This window comes from the organism of the source record quoted next, unplaced genomic scaffold (assembly GCF_019419815.1).
Source record: "Pyrus x bretschneideri cultivar Hongxiangsu unplaced genomic scaffold, Pyrus_bretschneideri_v1 Contig5, whole genome shotgun sequence".
In the NCBI taxonomy this organism is placed as follows: domain Eukaryota; kingdom Viridiplantae; phylum Streptophyta; class Magnoliopsida; order Rosales; family Rosaceae; genus Pyrus; species Pyrus x bretschneideri.
Genome location: NW_025999787.1, coordinates 200,362 through 223,983, shown reverse-complemented (window position 1 = coordinate 223,983; position 23,622 = coordinate 200,362). Strand labels below are relative to the sequence as shown.

General features: G+C 38.1%; 4 protein-coding genes across 5 annotated transcripts; all 4 read right to left on the bottom strand.

Moving 5' to 3' along the window:
• Nucleotides 1–731: 731 nt before the first annotated feature.
• Nucleotides 732–6,588, bottom strand: LOC125470463 (bifunctional nitrilase/nitrile hydratase NIT4B-like). Of its 2 annotated transcripts, XM_048569573.1 has the most exons (6): nt 6,341–6,474; nt 5,438–5,543; nt 4,852–5,031; nt 3,534–3,827; nt 2,129–2,404; nt 732–1,232 (listed from the first exon to the last, which is right to left on the bottom strand). In XM_048569573.1, exons 2-6 carry the CDS (start codon nt 5,523–5,525, stop codon nt 1,072–1,074), a joined length of 999 nt encoding a protein of 332 aa, XP_048425530.1. In that variant the 5' UTR covers nt 5,526–5,543; nt 6,341–6,474; the 3' UTR covers nt 732–1,071. The 2 variants fall into 2 exon arrangements, with proteins under 2 accessions (XP_048425530.1, XP_048425529.1); XM_048569572.1 differs by lacking the exon at nt 5,438–5,543 and having other exon boundaries at nt 6,341–6,588.
• An 814-nt stretch (nt 6,589–7,402) lies between these two features.
• On the bottom strand, nt 7,403–7,729 carry LOC125470269. The gene has a single exon (XM_048569108.1). It carries the CDS (start codon nt 7,727–7,729, stop codon nt 7,403–7,405), a length of 327 nt encoding a protein of 108 aa, XP_048425065.1.
• Nucleotides 7,730–13,786: 6,057 nt separating this feature from the next.
• Nucleotides 13,787–19,580, bottom strand: LOC125470484 (bifunctional nitrilase/nitrile hydratase NIT4B-like). Its single transcript, XM_048569614.1, has 5 exons — nt 19,328–19,580; nt 17,842–18,021; nt 16,517–16,810; nt 15,113–15,388; nt 13,787–14,216 (listed from the first exon to the last, which is right to left on the bottom strand). The coding sequence occupies exons 1-5, from the start codon at nt 19,455–19,457 to the stop codon at nt 14,056–14,058; spliced, it is 1,041 nt and encodes a 346-aa protein (XP_048425571.1). The 5' UTR covers nt 19,458–19,580; the 3' UTR covers nt 13,787–14,055.
• Nucleotides 19,581–20,729: 1,149 nt separating this feature from the next.
• LOC125470266 lies at nt 20,730–21,056 on the bottom strand. The gene has a single exon (XM_048569103.1). The coding sequence runs from the start codon at nt 21,054–21,056 to the stop codon at nt 20,730–20,732; it is 327 nt and encodes a 108-aa protein (XP_048425060.1).
• Nucleotides 21,057–23,622: the final 2,566 nt, after the last annotated feature.

Genomic DNA, 23,622 nt, shown 5'->3' with positions numbered 1-23,622 from the left:
CGTTTCTTCTTCCACGTCAGTTCTTTCATCCCATTTTTTTAGGTCGGTCAAATCCACCACAATCTAAATTAAATCTCATACGGCAAGGTTCATGTGCTCCCCTATTTGGATTATTGATGCACATCTATCATTTTTTTCAATGAACCTTGTCGTACACTTGCAGTGGAATTTTCCAAACTCGTTCAATTTCGGTCAAATCTGAAACCCGATTTAGGAGATGGAATATCTCCGGTGTCTTGAAACCGACTTTGAATAGCCAGGTACATTGGAAGTTGGACTATGAGAATTCTCGGATGTCTCCGAGCTCTTGTCCTCTACATGCCCCTTCCCCACAAACCACAAATTATCGAAGATTCTGCTTAACCTAGATGGCAGCAATTGAGCACCACAATCTAAATTAAATCTCATACGGCAATCTCTACTAATTTAGATTGTGGTGGATTTGATATATTTGAAAAAACGGCGTGAAAGAACTAGTGTGGAAGAAGAAATGGGAGAAGAAGCAGGATTGAACGCGGAAGGAACAAGAAGACTCCTCATATGCCACAATCACCATTTAATTATTTTATTTTATTTTATGAAAAAGCGCAAATATATTAAAGAGAAGTCCCCTTAGTACATCCAGACCAGTACAATAAAAAAGGAAAGCTTGACTACTAGAAGACGTGATGGACCTATCCCAAACATGGAGGTTTGCGAATCGAAGCATTGTGGAGAATGCATTTCAAGGGTAGAGCGAAGAACCGTAACTACTTAAGTAGGTCTGCGGTCGCATTCAGAATCAACATAACAAATTCAACATGTTTGGGAAAACATATTTATGAACTTGATCTCCATACACAGCAAGAAAGTACAGAACCATATTAAACTTCATCTGTAGCAGATTCTTTATGGTACAAATCAGTGGGAACGATACATTTGACAAACGAGAACCATATTGGAAAGCAAGGCGACCTGGATACAGAGGAAATACATCATTGACGATTATATGTACAAAAGGGTCGTCTGATTATTATTGAACAGGCCTCCATTTTGCAAACCACTGTCGGATGGTGAACTGATGAAACCTAATTATGGCTTATGTGAGACTTTGCGATCGGTATTTGCTGAGGCTGATGTGAAAGTAACTGGAGTTGCTGGATGGTCCCTCACGATCAAGCTAAGCACTTCGGGCCGTGAAAAGTGGCCAACCACATCAAAGCCAAATTTCTCCCTTGCTATTTCTCCAAGATCTATGCAACATTTGGACATTAGAAATATCAGAGCTCAGTCTCCTTAAACAAAACAGCTAAAACTCTAGACATAGTATGATAGTTTTACTACAGGCGGAATGCATCTCTCTTTATAGTTTATACTAATTTCTTTGTTTACAGTTTCGGTTGTATAGTCCACTAAATGAGTGCTTATTTGTTTACAGTTTCTTTGTTTACAGTTTCGGTTGTATATTCAATTCCTCCTATGTGAGTTTGTGCAGTCATTCTAAACTTCGGGCAGGCAATATAACTATTTAAGGAAAACACTTGTCCTCATGAAACGTAGCCACAAGCATGCAACCATAACCACCATAATCTATGTGCCTGTGTGAGAGAGAGGATCAATCAAATTATATTATCAACTAAACCATATTGCCTCGCATCATACACATAACAGCACAACAGAGAGCCTAGATCATAGAGTTTCAGTAAATTATACCAACACTTACTTTCAAATACTTCTTATTTTTAAAAGCTCTGTACCGCTTCCCCGCCATATTGAAATTTAGAGAACCTTCTTATACCATACTAGGGTTCTCATTTTACTAGAAATGTTCCATTAAGGTTGCATATCAACTGATGCATCTGGTGTCCCTTTTATGTTTAGATATTATTCAAAACAGACAAAATATAGGAAATATCGTAAAGGCAGATGTAGTAACTTGAGGTTAAGTTATGCTGAAATCTATTATGGGATGTGAGGGTACTTTAATTTCTGAAAATAGAATGGAGGTTCCTGCCATTTCGCTTAAGTTGAAGTTTTTCTAATTTCCACTACATCTCAAAGCCGGATTGTTGTAGCTCAAAATTATGTCAGCACAGCTTGCAATCTAGATGCTTAATTGCTGTTAGAAGAGAATAAGCAGATGACATACCGAGATCTGCTGAGATGAGTGCCTCCCCATCATAATTGGGTCCAGCAAGAACAGTCCCCGACGGTGAGATAATAACACTGCCTCCGGCACAGACGACAGAATCTGGAGCAGGTTCCTCTCCTGCAAATGCATATTCTGGAGGAGGGGGGTAGTCTTTCCTTCGACAGAACTGATTGGCTGATAGGACAAAACACCCACCCTCTAAGGCAATATGAGTCATTGATGCTTGCCATAAATCCCTGGAATCAGCCGTAGGAGCACAATATATCTCAATGCCTGCACACAACAAGGCATCCTGCATCAAGTCATAGTACTAAAGCATCAAAAGCAATACTAAGAACGCCTTTAAACTCCACCAAGAAATGCATCGTTTCTACCTTTAATTTTCATGTTCACGTTGACGTAAAAACTGTCTTGAACTAAAACACAGTTGATGCACAAAGTTGGATCAACTTAGATTGGACCCTAAAACCACACAAACGCACAGGAACACAAAGATGTATCATGGTTCACCTTCACCTGAAGTTGGGCTACGTTCACGCTGCTGTAGTTCTGTTTCATTATGCAAATGTAGGTTACATTGTACAGGAGTTTGAGAGAGTGGAGAGTCCAGGGTTTACCATGAGAGTCCTCTCTCAAATGAGGGTGGGGTTGCCCTTATAGAGTAAAGGATAGAATAAGGGCAAGCCTCCCCTTTGCATATATTCAAGCTGGGTAACTAAGGCCCAAATATGATAAAATATGATATCAACAAACACACGGATGTTCTCGAGTCATTGTGTTGGAAAGAAAGTAGCTAGGAAAAACCATGTATTGAATGGATGGTAAATTGCCAAACTTGGTAAGGACAACCAGACTATGCCACAAATGTTGGCAGACTAATCTTAAGTCTTGAGAAAGAAGTGTAAGTGTAAATCAAGCCAGTGTATTATTTCAATTTGAGTTAATTGAGTAGCAACATACTCATCCAATCGCCCAGGAACCTAGAAACTGACTCAACCCCACATAAAGATCGCAGAACAGTATACTTAACTCAACTACCTAGATAGCCAAATAATCTTTTTGACCTGATACCTGTCTGTATACAAGTCAACACCCCATATGGAACTCAAACTTGCATGGCAAAGCATGAAAACTGGAAGTAAGCAGGTTCAAACAGGGCTATAGCTTGGAAGTAATATGAGAAACCCAAATAGCTAACCTTTAGCAAGGTAAAATGAGAAACCCATGTAAAGCCATCCTTCATTCATATAGCACTAAACTAAATGATGCAATTACAAACACCAAACTAAGAAATGAAAAGAAATTGTATAATAGCTTCGAATAAAACTGAAGTATTTAAAAAGTGAGTCAAAATTAATTAATGAAGTGTGATATGTCAAAATTTCCTGTTCAAATAACTGACCTTTAGCATACATTGCTGTCCTTAGAAGTGGCATCCTATTTTCCCAACAAATGGCAGCACCTATTTTTCCAATCGGAGTCTCAAACACAGGAATTGTAGATCCATCTCCAAATCCCCAAATGATCCGCTCCAGTGCTGTGGGCATCATTTTTCGGTGCTTTCCCAAGTAGCAACCTTGAGAATCAAAAAACAGAACAGTGCAATAGAGTGTATATCCATCTCTCTCTATCACACCCATTACCAGGAATACCTTGTACTTTCCAGCCATTGCTGCCAATCGATCAACTTCAGGACCTGCATTAGTTAACCAAAAAAGTGAAACTACATATCATACGTTCACAATTCTATTCGTAGACTGCATTTGGGTCAAACAATGACAATTTTAGAACATAGTGTCCGCCTTTGTTTTGATTTAAGATCAAAATATGATAGCATGCCTCAGTAAAGTTATTAACACTTGGTGTAACATAAGATTTGAATTCCATATATTAGGAAAACAATAAGCCAACTGAGATACTTCTAATAAAATTTAGTTGATAAGATCCACTTGCAAAACAGTGGTGTAGAATGTTTCGCTGAGAGCCTGACATGAACCACTAGTGTCCTTTTTTAGCACCACAATTAACTCATGAAGAGCGGGACAGATATACCCGCACTTCTCATGCCAACCACTGGCATCCTTTTGGCCAAGTAAAAACAGTTAAGATGCTCAGTTCTATTCAATGAACTAATGTTCTTTTTTGAACTTTGACGGATATAAAAAAAAAGAAATAATAGTATAACCAACAAAAAAGAAGAAAAAACAAAAGAAGCCTTTTCCACCTTTTTTTTTTTTTTTTTTTTTTTTTGTTGTTGTTGTTGTCGTCGTTTTTGCATCCAAACATTCAACAGAGTCTTCGCCAAAAAACGAATATTCACTAGAATCAATTTCCTCTGGAATCTAACTTTCATTGGAAAAAAATATAGGACGGCAGTTAATTCTTTTCACTATAATAAAGCAACAAAATTATAAGTAATAGCTACTAATTGAATTTGAAGTTTAACGATAAACTGATGCTTAACCATAACCATAGCCATAGCAGTTCATTGCACCACAGGTCCACAGCTTAAATTTTCTTGACTCCAAAAAACAAATAACTTATAGCAACTAATAGACGAATTTGAAGCTTAAACACCGACTGACATTTCAATGCACCGAATGCATTTCAATCCACCACTCAATCAACCTGGGAATTCTAAAGAATTCATTTTATCTCAGTTTCTTACACATGACCAATGCATGAAATCATCAAGAAAGAAAAAAACAAAGTAGTTTTACCAGGCACATCAATGGCAGCAGCATGATACTTTCTGAAGTCTTCTTTACCCTTAGCTGTTCTGTTCCCCATGACAACGCCAAAATTCGACCCACGTGGATAACCACCCACAAATGCTTCAGGAAACACAACCAGCTGGGCACCATATCCTGCTGCTTCAGCCAATAACCTCTCAGCCTTATCTACGCATTCAATCAGAAATCAGATCCACCAAAAATACAAAATATCTTCAATTTACCTAAGAAACATGAATGCAGCAAATTGGGTTAGATCAAAAATCATATCTCGAAAGCTTAATTTCCAATGTAGTCAGGATTCAGGAATGAAAAGATAAATAACAATTGAAACTTATACTTCAGAAATTCTGGCTAGGAATTTATGCATTTTCTTTTCAACAGGTCAACTGGACCAATCACCATATTTGCATCGGTCTTATATATGATTCTCAAACAAAAATATGTTGGGAAATCTACAAGCAACCCCTATGTGGTTTACCCCATTTAACAAATGAATTGTGGTCTGTTAGTCGTTGTGGTCTCCTCGGGTAGTCAAATCTGGTTGGATCGAAAATACATTCCTTTCTTATACCTGAACACGTATCACTGGCAACCTCCAAAAAGAAGTACTTCCTCATCAGTCGTGACCATGCTACTCTTTCTCCCCAAGTTTTCTCCATAACATAGCGCAAACCCCTCTCTCAGAATTCAAGAGCCAAATCATGCAAGGAAAGTATAGAAGTCTAAATTTCTTCTTATTCCTCTATCAACCCACTCACATTCACCCTCTGAAAGTCTGAATGGGGAACCCTCACAAGGAGAAATGTTTTGTCACAATCTCAACGCAATTGGAAATGAAGAAAAACAATCAATGTCTTCAGCTGCCTCTCTACATGTGATACACCAAGTTTTTTTCGAGCTTTATGAGTCGAGTGTAGCTAAAGATGGTATGAGCCTAATATTTTGTTTGAGCCCAGCTCATTTCTTTTACAATCTGAGTTCAAACAAGACGAGTCAATCTCAAACTGTATCGACCCAATTTACAACCTACACTAATTAGCAATATTTCCACAAAACAAGAAGTAAAAAAATATACAACCACAGCAATTTTGAGATTTTGAGCAGGCAGCACTGGATTTATTTATTTATTTATTTATTTGAACGAATGATATTTTATTCATTAGGCAGTAGATTAAACCTCACAATAAGATAGCAATAATGTGTTTCAAATACGAGAATCCGACTAAAACCTCTCACAAAATCATTAAACAAATTTTACAAGTTGTCAAAGGATTAACAAATTTTACAAGTTACTCGAAATTAATGAGAAGTTGAAACAATAAAATGAAGAAGAAAAAAACCAAAATCCAAAACCCAAAATTGTAAAGTTAAAACCTTTGAATTGGATTGGGGAAAGCAACATAAACATAAACAGTGAGAAGGAAAATGAAGAAGTAAATAAAGAGTTGGGAATAAGGTGAGAGAGAAAGGGGACCTAGAGTGGCAGGGGTGTCGTAGAAGACGGTGGCGGCTTGGACGACGGTGGCGCGGACAGTGGGGGCGGAGTAGTCGGTTCCCATGTCCACCTCCGCGATCAGTGGGGAAGACGAGGGTACCAGAGCCATTTGAATTTAATCTTTCGCGCTTCTTGTGTATTTTCTGTGTGTGTGGCTGAAGAAGGAGGATGACCGATCAATTTGGTACGACGAGAATTTCTGATGAATATGCGTTGACTGAGCGAGGAGCGACGTGACGTGTGAATTGTTGGTGGTGTGGCGGCTATTGTTTTTGGCACGTGATACAGAAATAAAGAATAGATCTCACTTTACTACTCTGATAAATTATTTTAGTTCAATAATGTTATTCTTATCACGTTTTCATACCATTTTATATAACATCTGATATGGATAGCCACATCATTTAAATTAATAAGAATTTAAGTTAAATTAAAAACCTTCAATAAACCAATAATTAAAAAAAAATGGAATTAAATAGTCATTGTGGCATACGAGGAGTCTTCTCATTCCTTCCTCGTTCAATCCCGTTTCTTCTTCCACGTCAGTTCTTTCACCCCATTTTTTTAGGCCAGTCAAATCCACCACAATCTAAATTAAATCTCATACGGCAATCTCTACTAATTTAGATTGTGATGGATTTGATTGATTTGAAAAAATGGCATGAAAGAACTAGCGTGGAAGAAGAAATGGGAGAAGAAGTAGGATTGAACGCGGAAGGAAGGAGAAGACTCCTCGTATGCCACAATCACCATTTAATTCTTTTATTTTATTTTATGAAAAAGCGCAAATATATTAAAGAGAAGTCCCCTTAGTACATCCAGACCAGTACAATAAAAAAGGAAAGCTTGACTACCAAAAGACGTGATGGACCTATCCCAAACATGGAGGTTTGCGTGCTGAAAACGCACATCCGTGACGGCATCAGCCACAAAATTTGCTTCACGGAAAACATGATTCCATGAGATGTACTTAAACGACCTGGCAATGAGTTTGATGTCCTCAACAATATTCCTTACTCTCCAAGGAACACCACTCGTACCCTAGACCACATCAACAACCAGCTTTGAATCTCCCTCTACCATTATCTTCTTAAGACCTCTACTCTTCACCATCCAAAGTGCATCCCTAAGAGCAATGCACTCCACAACATTTATTGTCACCTCCCCTAAAGATCTGGCTCCAGCCATTACCGGTTCTCCCCAGTCATTCCTTAAGATAAAACCCGTCGCCGCTACAAAGTTCCTGACGGAACTGTCAAAATTCGATTTGAAGAAATTGTCCCTCGGCAGTTGCCATCTAATCAACCCTTCTTGCTTCCTACAAGCTACATAATTTTTCTTATTGACATTATTGTACTCATTTGCCATACTAGTCGCCAAAAAAAACCACCATAGAAGGGTAAGCTTTGGCTTTGTTGAAAACTACTTGATTTCTCATCTTCCAAATTTGCCAGCAAATAATAAGAGCATAACTAAGATTTGATAAATTCTCATTATCATTATAATCTAAGGAGTAAAGTCATTCAAGACGACTGCAACTATTCTGATTGACAGGAGGGTGGACTTTTGGACTAAAATTCCAAACTTGTGGAGCACACTCGTAGTTAATAAAATAGTGATTTTGGTCTTCAAGATCCACATTACATAATAAACAAGTATCACTTATCGTATTAATAAACCTATGAATTTTACTCCTAGTTTGAAGCTTATTTTGGATTAGGATCAAAAGCCAACTAAATATGTTAACTTTATTGGGAATATTAAACTTCCACATTCTTTTTAACAAATCCTTTAAATCATCACTGATCATGGAATTTTGAATCCAAGTTGCAGATTTAACACTGAAGTTTCCATTAGCATTCAAACCCCAACATAATGAATCATTTTTATTATAGAGAGGTAACGGAATACTGCATATTTTCTCAGTGATTTCCTCATCCATCACCTCTCTCAACCACTCTCTATTCGAGGTTCCATTTACAATCAAATGACTTACCCTAAGGTTCAAATCAATATTGCTTAATTGATCCTCCTAGAACAGATTACAGATGGGGAAAGGAAAACCCCAGTTTTGGATCCATAACAGAATGTCCCTTCCATTTCCCACAATTCACCGAGCTCCATTTTCAATTACTGATCTTGCATTTAAGATTCCTTTCTAGGCCATCGAATGAGTTTGCCTTACCTTAGCTTCCATAAAATTCTCCCTTCGTAGCTACTTTTGTTTAAATTATTGAACCCACCAATTTTGGTCATTTGTAAGCACCTTCCAACCAAGTCTAGCAAGGCAAGTATTTTTAAATAAGTTACTTTTCCTAGTACCCTATCCCCCACTACATTTAGGTTGACACACCTTATTCGAAGCAATAGGGTTCATTTTACTATCGTTTCCACAAAGAAATCTCATATTCTCCTTAACAAGCATCTTATTTAGCTTATCTAGATATTTAAAGCACGGTATCATGTGATTTGGCATACTGCTAAGATTGGCCTTGATCAAAGTAACTCTACCAGCTCTCGAATGAGTATTTGCTTTCCATCCTGCCAGTTTAGTCTTTATCTTTATCATAATATCCTTTGTATTTACAGAGTCTCGCCAGCATATAACGTTGTTTATGCCCAAAAACTTACCGATTGTAATCTTGTGTTGAATTTGAGTAATATTGGCAATCTCATTACGAATTTGGTTAGTTGTATTTTCTGAGAAACAGATAGATGATTTATTAAAGTTGATCTTTTGTCTAAAGGCAGAAGCAAACATGTTTAAAACATTCAAGATGTTTCTAGTTGCCCCTTTTGACGCTTTAGCAAAAATGAGACAATCGTCAGCAAACATTAGATTAGAGACCTTGAACCCTCTAGGTTAAAAGCCCAATGCTAGTTTTAGGAGAGAATGCCACTTGATTAAAATGTCTAATTAACGGTTCCATACACAAAATAAAAATATATGGAGATAGATGATCCCTTTGCTTAATTCCCCCTGGACGGGTAGAAGTAACCATGAGCCTTACCATTAATCAGAACAGACGAAGAAGTAGAGGTAATGCACTCCATAATGAGCTTTATCCAATGATTATTCATCCCAAATTCAACTAGCACCAACCTGATATAATCCCAATTCAACATAACATAGGCTTTCTCAAGGTCTAATTTGATAACAATCGCACCCATTCTCCCTTTTCTACGCTTAAAAGTTGACAAAATCTCATGAGCAATTAGAATATTATCATGTATGGATCTCTTAGGAGCAAAAGCACCCTGATTATTCGAAATGCACTTTTCTATTATTGGCTGAAGTCTATTCACTATCAGCTTTGTTATAATTTTGTACGTCACATTACATAAGCTAAAGGGTCTAAAGTTATTTACTGTTTCTGGATTTTCTACTTTAGGAATTAGCGAAATTTTCGTTTGATTAATTAGTTTTAGGCACGAAACCATTCATAAAGAAGTCTTTGACTAACCTTATGATTAAAGGCCCAACAACATCCCAACATTTCTGGTAAAACACAGCATGAAAACCATCCGTTCCCGGGGCCTTCATCATGCCAATGCCATTTACAGCCTTCCAGATTTCATCATCACTAATTGGATTAAGCAAGGTCAAATTCTAGTCCTCACTATTACATATATCAATTATGCTAATGAAATTTGAAGTCATATTGTTATTCGAATTCGAATGGCCAGTGAAATGCAGTTTAAAATCCTGCACAAAAATTTGTTCCATTCCTTCCCTTTTTAACCACCAAAAACATGTACAGTCCTCAATTTTTAATATTTCGTTTCTTTTACGTTTGATGTTTGTCATTGTTTGAAAAAATTTGGTGTTCTTATCCCCCAATTCAAGCCAGTTAACTCTTGCTTTCTGAGCCCAGAGGATTTCCTCATTTTTAAGAACTCTATTTAACTCATTCCTTAACTTTGCCTCTTTGGCTAGCAATTGGACATTATTCGGATCCTCCATATTCCGGGCTTGGATTACTTTCAACTCATCAAATAACACACCTACTCTCTCATGTACGTCACCAAAAACCTCCTTATTCCATCCTTTAATCAAAGTTTTCAGGGCCCCAAGACATCCCCTCAACTTATTGTTGGGGTTACTCTCAACTTCCAAGCACCAAGCTCTTTTAACCACATTAGTAAAATCTGGGTGGTTCAAGCACTTAGCCAAGAATTTAAAGTCCCTTCGCCCAACAATATTACAGTGATTATTAGGGTGGCAATCTAACAGAATAGAGCTGTGGTTCGATCCAAAAATCGGATAATTATGGGGACTAGCGTTTGGACATAAATTCAACCACACTGCATTAGCAAGGGCCCTATCTAGCCTTTCAAAAATTAAATTATTATCTTTGTGTCCATTGGTCCAAGTAAAAGGAACCCCAGAAGATGGAAGTGAAACAAGACCTCCATTTTTCAAGAACGAAATTCACCATATGTACATTTCTGTTTCTATCACCCCCCCCCCCCCCCCCCCCCCCCCGCCCCACCTTCTCACTAGGTCTTAGAATATTATTAAAGTCTCCAACTAAAATCCTAGGTTGCACATTGGTATTTATACCATGAAGATTCAAAAGATCATCCCACAGTTATGGTTGCAGAAACTTATGTAGAGGAAACTAACACTCGAATTAATAACCTTAACATTGCAGTGGATAAATCTAGGGCAGGATGCAATTACATTAATAATAACAGTTTGGTCATCCCAGAACAGGCCAAGCCCACCAGCTTGCCTTCTGCACAAAACATAGAATTAAACCATTTACAAAAGACATTTTTTGAGAGCTTACCAAGACCAGACCTAGTTTCTAAAACACAAAAGACATCAAGGTTAATTAAACTAGACATAAACTTAAATTGTGCGACAAATTCAGGTCTGCTACACCCCCTGCAATTCCAAACTAAACACTTCATTAGTCAACATCCTCCACCTCGTAGCTAACCCCAACGACATCATTACCACTGTTTCTACTCCTCTTCCTACTCCCTATGAATTGAATCTGCTCAACATTCTCTTCTTCAGCCTCTATGAACTCCTCATCTTCCTCTGCAACAGTCTTTCCCTTTAGCTCTCGCCACATTTACCCCATCACCACCTTTAATGACATCGAAAACCAGAGCACAGTCTGGCCTCTACTTAGCAACTAAATTTGCCTTCGACACCCAAGTTTTGTTGCCTCTCACCACATTGTCATAAGCCCTCTCATCCCTTCTCGCACCACTTCGACCCCTACCAGCATACCTACTTTTCCTAGAAGCCACTGTTGTCCAACCTTCACTAACATTCTCATACGAGACCTAGCTTGGTCTCTCAACTCCAACTTTTCCTCATCCTTAGTGTTCACCTCTTCCTCCACCACTGGTTGGGGAAACACTAGCATAACCCCTCTATGCAGCTCTTGTCTGAATTCTTCAGAAATTTCAGCTCCTGTTGGATACACCAATGGCTTATCCTTAAACAATATATCCACTAACAGCCACCCATCATTATCCTCAAGGGCAGGGCACTTGTGACCTTCCAATAGCCGCTGCCGCCCATAATAAAAGCATACTTCAAATAACTTTTCATAGCTTAGCAAGACAGAGCAATCTTCCTGATCATTAATAACTATCACCCTTTTTAGCTACAGCCTCAAGTCCACCTCAAGCAACACTCTCACAAAGAGTCCATTCAAACCCGACAGAGAATTCTCGTTTACCCTAATAAAGGTTCCTACAGGTTGCATAATGACCTCTAGAATTTCAGCATCACGATATTGCATCGAAAGTCTAGGGATACGAACCCAGACTCTGAGAGTAAAGATCGTTTCCATATCACCGAAAAGACGGCCTGGAAAAGTAAGAAGCGAGAGAGGATACGTGCTGCAATAGCGTGCATGGCAGAAGAACTTGAGGTGGAGAAGAAGCTAAGAAGACAAACAGAATGGTTGAACAAGAAGCTAGGGAAAGAACTGGCAGATAAAGAGGCAGCTCTGTCGAAGGCCACGAAAGAGCTCGAGAGGGAGAAGAGGGCAAAAGAGATTTTTGAACAAGTTTGTGATGAGTTAGCCACAGGTCTTGGGGAGGACGGAGCACAAGTCGAAGAGCTAAAGAAAGAATCGGAGAAAGTCCGTGAAGAAGTGGAGAAGGAGAGGGAAATGCTTCAGCTAGCCGATGTGTTGCGCGAGGAGAGAGTCCAGATGAAGCTTTCTGAAGCCAAATATGAAATATCATTTTGAGGAGAAAAATGCCGTTGTGGAACAGCTAAAGAATGAACTAGAGGCTCATTTGAGATCCAAAACGCGCGAAGGTAGTCACAGTTTTCCAGATTTCAGTAAAATCAAGGAACTCGAGGCTTATTTAAAGAAGATAAATTTTGGATCATTTCAGAACACGAAGATAGAAGGGAATGAAATGGAAGTTGCTGCGTACAGAGCGGAATGTGGAGACGATTCAAAACGGACTTCAGTTGATAGCGATCTTCATTCCATCGAGCTAAGCATGGACAATAACAACAAGAGCTACAAATGGAGTTACAGTTGTGGAGATGATACTGAAGATGATTCAAAGCGGACTTCGGTTGATAAACAATTCAAAGGGAGAAGATCGCTCTCCGAAAAAATACAATGGGAAAGCATATGCTTAAACAAAAATTCCAGCGGTATCGATTGGGAGTTTGGCGTAAAATCTCAATGGCAGTCAGACGGGCGGCTTATAGAAATATCAGAGCTTGTTCCTCTAACTCAAACCCCAGAATATGAAACCGAAACAAAGAAAAATGGTTCTGTTAAGGGTCTCGCAGACCATAGGTTATCGAATTCAAAAGTGGTTCCGATCCATAGCCTAGCCAGTGCAACTTGTCAGTTCCAATCCTTTTCGACGAAGGATCCAGGAAACGAAGTATGCGGAAGTTAGACGGATGGGCCGCAAGGATGGTTCGAAGCTCCAACTAGCAGGAAGAAAAGACCAATGCCGGATCAAGAGAATATCAACGTTTTCATGTTACTTCTTCCCCGCAACACATTGCTTTGCTTGTGTTTTCAAATCTTGCCACTAAAATTGTTTGCATCGATCATGTTCGATATTACAAATAGAACAAATGTATATACACTTTTACAAATGTACATCATTTGCTGCATGGTTTCTTCTTGATCTTTAGGGATAGCGAACGTTAGGAACCTCGCCAAGTCGATAGTGACATGGTTGCCTAAATTCTTGACGTTCAAGGCAAGGCGCTCACCATTTTTGCGTTAGCCGCACTTGGACAACACTATAGCTTACATTTTTATGATTGTAGAGCAATGCCGGATGCAACGCGCCTAGTTCTAGATGAGCTTGCGAATCAAAGCATTGTGGAGAATGCATTTCAAGGGTAGAGCGAAGAACCGTAACTACTTAAGTAGGTCTGCGGTTGCGTTCAGAATCAACATAACAAATTCAACATGTTTGGGAAAACATATTTATGAACTTGATCTCCATACACAGCAAGAAAGTACAGAACCATATTAAACTTCATCTGTAGCAGATTCTTTATGGTACAAATCAGTGGGAACGATACATTTGACAAACGAGAACCATATTGGAAAGCAAGGCGACCTGGTTACAGAGGAAATACATCATTGACGATATATGTACAAAAGGGTCGTCTGATTATTATTGAACAGGCCTCCATTTTGCAAACGACTGTCGGATGGTGAACTGATGAAACCTAATTATGGCTTATGTGAGACTTTGCGATCGGTATTTGCTGAGGCTGATGTGAAAGTAACTGGAGTTGCTGGATGGTCCCTCACGATCAAGCTAAGCACTTCGGGCCGTGAAAAGTGGCCAACCACATCAAAGCCAAATTTCTCCCTTGCTATTTCTCCAAGATCTATGCAACATTTGGACATTAGAAATATCAGAGCTCAGTCTCCTTAAACAAAACAGCTAAAACTCTAGACATAGTATGATAGTTTTACTACAGGCGGAATGCATCTCTCTTTATAGTTTATACTAATTTCTTTGTTTACAGTTTCGGTTGTATAGTCCACTAAATGAGTGCTTATTTGTTTACAGTTTCTTTGTTTACAGTTTCGGTTGTATATTCGATTCCTCCTATGTGAGTTTGTGCAGTCATTCTAAACTTCGGGCAGGCAATATAACTATTTAAGGAAAACACTTGTCCTCATGAAACGTAGCCACAAGCATGCAACCATAACCACCATAATCTATGTGCCTGTGTGAGAGAGAGGATCAATCAAATTATATTATCAACTAAACCATATTGCCTCGCATCATACACATAACAGCACAACAGAGAGCCTAGATCATAGAGTTTCAGTAAATTATACCAACACTTACTTTCAAATACTTCTTATTTTTAAAAGCTCTGTACCGCTTCCCCGCCATATTGAAATTTAGAGAACCTTCTTATACCATACTAGGGTTCTCATTTTACTAGAAATGTTCCATTAAGGTTGCATATCAACTGATGCATCTGGTGTCCCTTCTATGTTTAGATATTATTCAAAACAGACAAAATATAGGAAATATCGTAAAGGCAGATGTAGTAACTTGAGGTTAAGTTATGCTGAAATCTATTATGGGATGTGAGGGTACTTTAATTTCTGAAAATAGAATGGAGGTTCCTGCCATTTCGCTTAAGTTGAAGTTTTTCTAATTTCCACTACATCTCAAAGCCGGATTGTTGTAGCTCAAAATTATGTCAGCACAGCTTGCAATCTAGATGCTTAATTGCTGTTAGAAGAGAATAAGCAGATGACATACCGAGATCTGCTGAGATGAGTGCCTCCCCATCATAATTGGGTCCAGCAAGAACAGTCCCCGACGGTGAGATAATAACACTGCCTCCGGCACAGACGACAGAATCTGGAGCAGGTTCCTCTCCTGCAAATGCATATTCTGGAGGAGGGGGGTAGTCTTTCCTTCGACAGAACTGATTGGCTGATAGGACAAAACACCCACCCTCTAAGGCAATATGAGTCATTGATGCTTGCCATAAATCCCTGGAATCAGCCGTAGGAGCACAATATATCTCAATGCCTGCACACAACAAGGCATCCTGCATCAAGTCATAGTACTAAAGCATCAAAAGCAATACTAAGAACGCCTTTAAACTCCACCAAGAAATGCATCGTTTCTACCTTTAATTTTCATGTTCACGTTGACGTAAAAACTGTCTTGAACTAAAACACAGTTGATGCACAAAGTTGGATCAACTTAGATTGGACCCTAAAACCACACAAACGCACAGGAACACAAAGATGTATCATGGTTCACCTTCACCTGAAGTTGGGCTACGTTCACGCTGCTGTAGTTCTGTTTCATTATGCAAATGTAGGTTACATTGTACAGGAGTTTGAGAGAGTGGAGAGTCCAGGGTTTACCATGAGAGTCCTCTCTCAAATGAGGGTGGGGTTGCCCTTATAGAGTAAAGGATAGAATAAGGGCAAGCCTCCCCTTTGCATATATTCAAGCTGGCTAACTAAGGCCCAAATATGATAAAATATGATATCAACAAACACACGGATGTTCTCGAGTCATTGTGTTGGAAAGATAGTAGCTAGGAAAAACCATGTATTGAATGGATGGTAAATTGCCAAACTTGGTAAGGACAACCAGACTATGCCACAAATGTTGGCAGACTAATCTTAAGTCTTGAGAAAGAAGTGTAAGTGTAAATCAAGCCAGTGCCTTATTTCAATTTGAGTTAATTGAGTAGCAACATACTCATCCAATCGCCCAGGAACCTAGAAACTGACTCAACCCCACATAAAGATCGCAGAACAGTATACTTAACTCAACTACCTAGATAGCCAAATATCTTTTTGACCTGATACCTGTCTGTATACAAGTCAACACCCCATATGGAACTCAAACTTGCATGGCAAAGCATGAAAACTGGAAGTAAGCAGGTTCAAACAGGGCTATAGCTTGGAAGTAATATGAGAAACCCAAATAGCTAACCTTTAGCAAGGTAAAATGAGAAACCCATGTAAAGCCATCCTTCATTCATATAGCACTAAACTAAATGATGCAATTACAAACACCAAACTAAGAAATGAAAAGAAATTGTATAATAGCTTCGAATAAAACTGAAGTATTTAAAAAGTGAGTCAAAATTAATTAATGAAGTGTGATATGTCAAAATTTCCTGTTCAAATAACTGACCTTTAGCATACATTGCTGTCCTTAGAAGTGGCATCCTATTTTCCCAACAAATGGCAGCACCTATTTTTCCAATCGGAGTCTCAAACACAGGAATTGTAGATCCATCTCCAAATCCCCAAATGATCCGCTCCAGTGCTGTGGGCATCATTTTTCGGTGCTTTCCCAAGTAGCAACCTTGAGAATCAAAAAACAGAACAGTGCAATAGAGCGTATATCCATCTCTCTCTATCACACCCATTACCAGGAATACCTTGTACTTTCCAGCCATTGCTGCCAATCGATCAACTTCAGGACCTGCATTAGTTAACCAAAAAAGTGAAACTACATATCATACGTTCACAATTCTATTCGTAGACTGCATTTGGGTCAAACAATGACAATTTTAGAACATAGTGTCCGCCTTTGTTTTGATTTAAGATCAAAATATGATAGCATGCCTCAGTAAAGTTATTAACACTTGGTGTAACATGAGATTTGAATTCCATATATTAGGAAAACAATAAGCCAACTGAGATACTTCTAATAAAATTTAGTTGATAAGATCCACTTGCAAAACAGTGGTGTAGAATGTTTCGCTGAGAGCCTGACATGAACCACTAGTGTCCTTTTTTAGCAACCACAATTAACTCATGAAGAGCGGGACAGATATACCCGCACTTCTCATGCCAACCACTGGCATCCTTTTGGCCAAGTAAAAACAGTTAAGATGCTCAGTTCTATTCAATGAACTAATGTTCTTTTTTGAACTTTGACGGATATAAAAAAAAAGAAATAATAGTATAACCAACAAAAAAGAAGAAAAAACAAAAGAAGCCTTTTCCACCTTTTTTTTTTTTTTTTTTTTTTTTTTTATTTGTTGTTGTTGTTGTTGTCGTTTTTGCATCCAAACATTCAACAGAGTCTTCGCCAAAAAACAAATATTCACTAGAATCAATTTCCTCTGGAATCTAACTTTCATTGGAAAAAAATATAGGACGGCAGTTAATTCTTTTCACTATAATAAAGCAACAAAATTATAAGTAATAGCTACTAATTGAATTTGAAGTTTAACGATAAACTGATGCTTAACCATAACCATAGCCATAGCAGTTCATTGCACCACAGGTCCACAGCTTAAATTTTCTTGACTCCAAAAAACAAATAACTTATAGCAACTAATAGACGAATTTGAAGCTTAAACACCGACTGACATTTCAATGCACCGAATGCATTTCAATCCACCACTCAATCAACCTGGGAATTCTAAAGAATTCATTTTATCTCAGTTTCTTACACATGACCAATGCATGAAATCATCAAGAAAGAAAAAAACAAAGTAGTTTTACCAGGCACATCAATGGCAGCAGCATGATACTTTCTGAAGTCTTCTTTACCCTTAGCTGTTCTGTTCCCCATGACAACGCCAAAATTCAACCCACGTGGATAACCACCCACAAATGCTTCAGGAAACACAACCAGCTGGGCACCATATCCTGCTGCTTCAGCCAATAACCTCTCAGCCTTATCTACGCATTCAATCAGAAATCAGATCCACCAAAAATACAAAATATCTTCAATTTACCTAAGAAACATCAATGCAGCAAATTGGGTTAGATCAAAAATCATATCTCAAAAGCTTAATTTCCAATGTAGTCAGGATTCAGGAATGAAAAGATAAATAACAATTGAAACTTATACTTCAGAAATTCTGGCTAGGAATTTATGCATTTTCTTTTCAACAGGTCAACTGGACCAATCACCATATTTGCATCGGTCTTATATATGATTCTCAAACAAAAATATGTTGGGAAATCTACAAGCAACCCCTATGTGGTTTACCCCATTTAACAAATGAATTGTGGTCTGTTAGTCGTTGTGGTCTCCTCGGGTAGTCAAATCTGGTTGGATCGAAAATACATTCCTTTCTTATACCTGAACACGTATCACTGGCAACCTCCAAAAAGAAGTACTTCCTCATCAGTCGTGACCATGCTACTCTTTCTCCCCAAGTTTTCTCCATAACATAGCGCAAACCCCTCTGTCAGAATTCAAGAGCCAAATCATGCAAGGAAAGTATAGAAGTCTAAATTTCTTCTTGTTCCTCTATCAACCCACTCACATTCACACTCTGAAAGTCTGAATGGGGAACCCTCACAAGGAGAAATGTTTTGTCACAATCTCAACGCAATTGGAAATGAAGAAAAACAATCAATGTCTTCAGCTGCCTCTCTACATGTGATACACCAAGTTTTTTTCGAGCTTTATGAGTCGAGTGTAGCTAAAGATGGTATGAGCCTAATATTTTGTTTGAGCCCAGCTCATTTCTTTTACAATTTGAGTTCAAACAAGACGAGTCAATCTCAAACTGTATCGACCCAATTTACAACCTACACTAATTAGCAATATTTCCACAAAACAAGAAGTAAAAAAAATATACAACCACAGCAATTTTGAGATTTTGAGCAGGCAGCACTGGATTTATTTATTTATTTATTTGAACGAATGATATTTTATTCAGTAGGCAGTGGACTAAACCTCACAATAAGCTAGCAATAATGTGGTTCAAAGATGAGAATCCGACTAAGACCTCTCACAAAATCATTAAACAAATTTTACAAGTTGTCAAAGGATTAACAAATTTTACCAGTTACTCGAAATTAATGAGAAGTTGAAACAATAAAATGAAGAAAAAAAAAACCAAAATCCAAAACCCAAAATTGTAAAGTTAAAACCTTTGAATTGGATTGGGGAAAGCAACATAAACATAAACAGTGAGAAGGAAAATGAAGAAGTAAATAAAGAGTTGGGAATAAGGTGAGAGAGAAAGGGGACCTAGAGTGGCAGGGGTGTCGTAGAAGACGGTGGCGGCTTGGACGACGGTGGCGCGGACAGTGGGGGCGGAGTAGTCGGTTCCCATGTCCACCTCCGCGATCAGTGGGGAAGACGAGGGTACCAGAGCCATTTGAATTTAATCTTTCGCGCTTCTTGTGTATTTTCTGTGTGTGTGGCTGAAGAAGGAGGATGACCGATCAATTTGGTACGACGAGAATTTCTGATGAATATGCGTTGACTGAGCGAGGAGCGACGTGACGTGTGAATTGTTGGTGGTGTGGCGGCTATTGCTTTTGGCACGTGATACAGAAATAAAGAATAGATCTCACTTTACTACTCCGATAAATTATTTTAGTTCAATAATGTTATTCTTATCACGTTTTTATACCATTTTATATAGCATCTGATGTGGATAGCTAAATCATTTAAATTAATAAGAATTTAAGTTAAATTAAAAACCTTCAATAAACCAATAATTAAAAAAAAATGGAATTAAATGGTCATTGTGGCATACGAGGAGTCTTCTCCTTCCTTCCTCGTTCAATCCCGTTTCTTCTCCCGTTTCTTCTTCCACGTCAGTTCTTTCACCCCATTTTTTTAGGTCAGTCAAATCCACCACAATCAAAATTAAATCTCATACGGCAAGGTTCATGTGCTCCCCTATTTGGATTATTGGTACACATTTATCATTTTTTTCAATGAACCTTACTGTACACTTGCAGCGGAATTTTCAAACTCGTTCAATTTCGGTCAGATCTGAAACCCGATTTAGGAGATGGAATATCTCCGGTGTCTTGAAACCGACTTTGAATAGCCAGGTACATTGGAAGTTGGACTATGAGAATTCTCGGATGTCTCTGAGCTCTTGTCCTCTACATGCCCCTTCCCCACAGACCACAAATTGTCGAAGATTCTCCTTAACCTAGATGGCAGCAATTGCGCACCACAATCTAAATTAAATCTCATACGGCAATCTCTACTAATTTAGATTGTGGTGGATTTGATTGACTTGAAAAAATGGCATGAAAGAACTAGCGTGGAAGAAGAAATGGGAGAAGAAGCAGGATTGAACGCGGAAGGAAGGAGAAGACTCCTCGTATGCCACAATCACCATTTAATTCTTTTATTTTATTTTATGAAAAAGCGCAAATATATTAAAGAGAAGTCCCCTAATTACATCCAGACCAGTACAATAAAAAAGGAAAGCTTGACTACCAGAAGACGTGATGGACCTATCCCAAACATGGAGGTTTGCGTGCTGAAAACGCACATCCGTGACGGCATCAGCCACAAAATTTGCTTCACGGAAAACATGATTCCATGAGATGTACTTAAACGACCTGGCAATGAGTTTGATGTCCTCAACAATATTCCTTACTCTCCAAGGAACACCACTCGTACCCTAGACCACATCAACAACCAGCTTTGAATCTCCCTCTACCATTATCTTCTTAAGACCTCTACTCTTCACCATCCAAAGTGCATCCCTAAGAGCAATGCACTCCACAACATTTATTGTCACCTCCCCTAAAGATCTGGCTCCAGCCATTACCGGTTCTCCCCGGTCATTCCTTAAGATAAAACCCGTCGCCGCTACAAAGTTCCTGACGGAACTGTCAAAATTCGATTTGAAGAAATTGTCCCTCGGCAGTTGCCATCTAATCAACCCTTCTTGCTTCCTACAAGCTACATAATTTTTCTTATTGACATTATTGTACCCATTTGCCATACTAGTCGCCAAAAAAAACACCATAGAAGGGTAAGCTTTGGCTTTGTTGAAAACTACTTGATTTCTCATCTTCCAAATTTGCCAGCAAATAATAAGAGCATAACTAAGATTTGATAAATTCTCATTATCATTATAATCTAAGGAGTAAAGTCATTCAAGACGACTGCAACTATTCTGATTGACAGGAGGGTGGACTTTTGGGCTAAAATTCCAAACTTGTGGAGCACACTCGTAGTTAATAAAATAGTGATTTTGGTCTTCAAGATCCACATTACATAATAAACAAGTATCACTTATCGTATTAATAAACCTATGAATTTTACTCCTAGTTTGAAGCTTATTTTGGATTAGGATCAAAAGCCAACTAAATATTTTAACTTTATTGGGAATATTAAACTTCCACATTCTTTTTAACAAATTCTTTAAATCATCACTGATCATGGAATTTTGAATCCAAGTTGCAGATTTAACACTGAAGTTTCCATTAGCATTCAAACCCCAACATAATGAATCATTTTTATTATAGAGAGGTAACGGAATACTGCATATTTTCTCAGTGATTTCCTCATCCATCACCTCTCTCAACCACTCTCTATTCGAGGTTCCATTTACAATAAAATGACTTACCTTAAGGTTCAAATCAATATTGCTTAATTGATCCTCCTAGAACAGATTACAGATGGGGAAAGGAAAACCCCAGTTTTGGATCCATAACAGAATGTCCCTTCCATTTCCCACAATTCACCGAGGTTCCATTTTCAATTACTGATCTTGCATTTAAGATTCCTTTCTAGGCCATCGAATGAGTTTACCTTACCTTAGCTTCCATAAAATTCTCCCTTCGTAGGTACTTTTGTTTAAATTATTGAACCCACTAATTTTGGTCATTTGTAAGCACCTTCCAACCAAGTCTAGCAAGGCAAGTATTGTTAAATGAGTTACTTTTCCTAGTACCCTATCCCCCACTACATTTAGGTTGACACACCTTATTCGAAGCAATAGGGTTCATTTTACTATCCTTTCCACAAAGAAATCTCATATTCTCCTTATCAAGCATCTTATTTAGCTTATCTAGATATTTAAAGCACGACATCATGTGATTTGGCATACTGCTAAGATTGGCCTTGATCAAAGTAACTCTACCAGCTCTCGAATGAGTATTTGCTTTCCATCCTGCCAGTTTATTCTTTATCTTTATCATAATATCCTTTGTATTTACAGAGTCTCGCCAGCATATAACGTTGTTTATGCCCAAAAACTTATCGATTGTAATCTTGTGTTGAATTTGAGTAATATTGGCAATCTCACTACGAATTTGGTTAGTTGTATTTTCTGAGAAACAGATAGATGATTTATTAAAGTTGATCTTTTGTCTAAAGGCAGAAGCAAACATGTTTGAAACATTCAAGATGTTTCTAGTTGCCCCTTTTGACGCTTTAGCAAAAATGAGACAATCGTCAGCAAACATTAGATTAGAGACCTTGAACCCTCTAGGTTAAAAGCCCAATGCTAGTTTTAGGAGAGAATGCCACTTGATTAAAATGTCTAATTAACGGTTCCATACACAAAATAAAAATATATGGAGATAGATGATCCCTTTGCTTAATTCCCCCTTGACGGGTAGAAGTAACCATAAGCCTTACCATTAATCAGAACAGACGAAGAAGTAGAGGTAATGCACTCCATAATGAGCTTTATCCAATGATTATTCATCCCAAATTCAACTAGCACCAACCTGATATAATCCCAATTCAACATAACATAGGCTTTCTCAAGGTCTAATTTGATAACAATCGCACCCATTCTCCCTTTCTACGCTTAAAGTTGACAAATCTCATGAGCAATTAGAATATTATCATGTATGGATCTCTTAGGAGCAAAAGCACCCTGATTATTCGAAATGCACTTTTCTATTATTGGCTGAAGTCTATTCACTATCAGCTTTGTTATAATTTTGTACGTCACATTACATAAGCTAAAGGGTCTAAAGTTATTTACTGTTTCTGGATTTTCTACTTTAGGAATTAGCGAAATTTTCGTATGATTAATTAGTTTTAGGCACGAAACCATTCATAAAGAAGTCTTTGACTAACCTTATGATTAAAGGCCCAACACCATCCCAACACTTCTGGTAAAACACAGCATGAAAACCATCCGTTCCCGAGGCCTTCATCATGCCAATGCCATTTACAGCCTTCCAGAGTTCATCATCACTAATTGGATTAAGCAAGGTCAAATTCTAGTCCTCACTGTTACATATATCAATTATGCTAATGAAATTTGAAGTCATATTGTTATTCGAATTCGAATGGCCAGTGAAACGCAGTTTAAAATCCTGCACAAAAATTTGTTCCATTCCTTCCCTTTTTAACCACCAAAAACATGCAGAGTCCTCAATTTTTAATACTTCGTTTCTTTTACGTTTGATGTTTGTCATTGTTTGAAAAAATTTGGTGTTCTTATCCCCCAATTCAAGCCAGTTAACTCTTGCTTTCTGAGCCCAGAGGATTTCCTCATTTTTAAGAACTCTATTTAACTCATTCCTTAACTTTGCCTCTTTGGCTAG

Bases quoted from the DNA above. Each gene is read 5' to 3' on its own strand.
- LOC125470463 (XM_048569572.1), bottom strand. From the start codon at position 6,470: ATGGCTCTGGTACCCTCGTCTTCCCCACTGATCGCGGAGGTGGACATG. The intron at 5,032-6,340 runs GTCCCCTTTCTC...TTGAATGCGTAG, and splicing joins CGACACCCCTGCCACTCTAG to ATAAGGCTGAGAGGTTATTG. The intron at 2,405-3,533 runs GTCAGTTATTTG...TGTTGTGTGCAG, and splicing joins GACAGCAATGTATGCTAAAG to GCATTGAGATATATTGTGCT.
- LOC125470269 (XM_048569108.1), bottom strand. From the start codon at position 7,729: ATGGCAAATGAGTACAATAATGTCAATAAGAAAAATTATGTAGCTTGT.
- LOC125470484 (XM_048569614.1), bottom strand. From the start codon at position 19,457: ATGGCTCTGGTACCCTCGTCTTCCCCACTGATCGCGGAGGTGGACATG. The intron at 16,811-17,841 runs GTAAAACTACTT...TAACTAATGCAG, and splicing joins TGCTGCCATTGATGTGCCTG to GTCCTGAAGTTGATCGATTG. The intron at 14,217-15,112 runs GTATGTCATCTG...AATGTTGCATAG, and splicing joins ACTCATCTCAGCAGATCTCG to ATCTTGGAGAAATAGCAAGG.
- LOC125470266 (XM_048569103.1), bottom strand. From the start codon at position 21,056: ATGGCAAATGGGTACAATAATGTCAATAAGAAAAATTATGTAGCTTGT.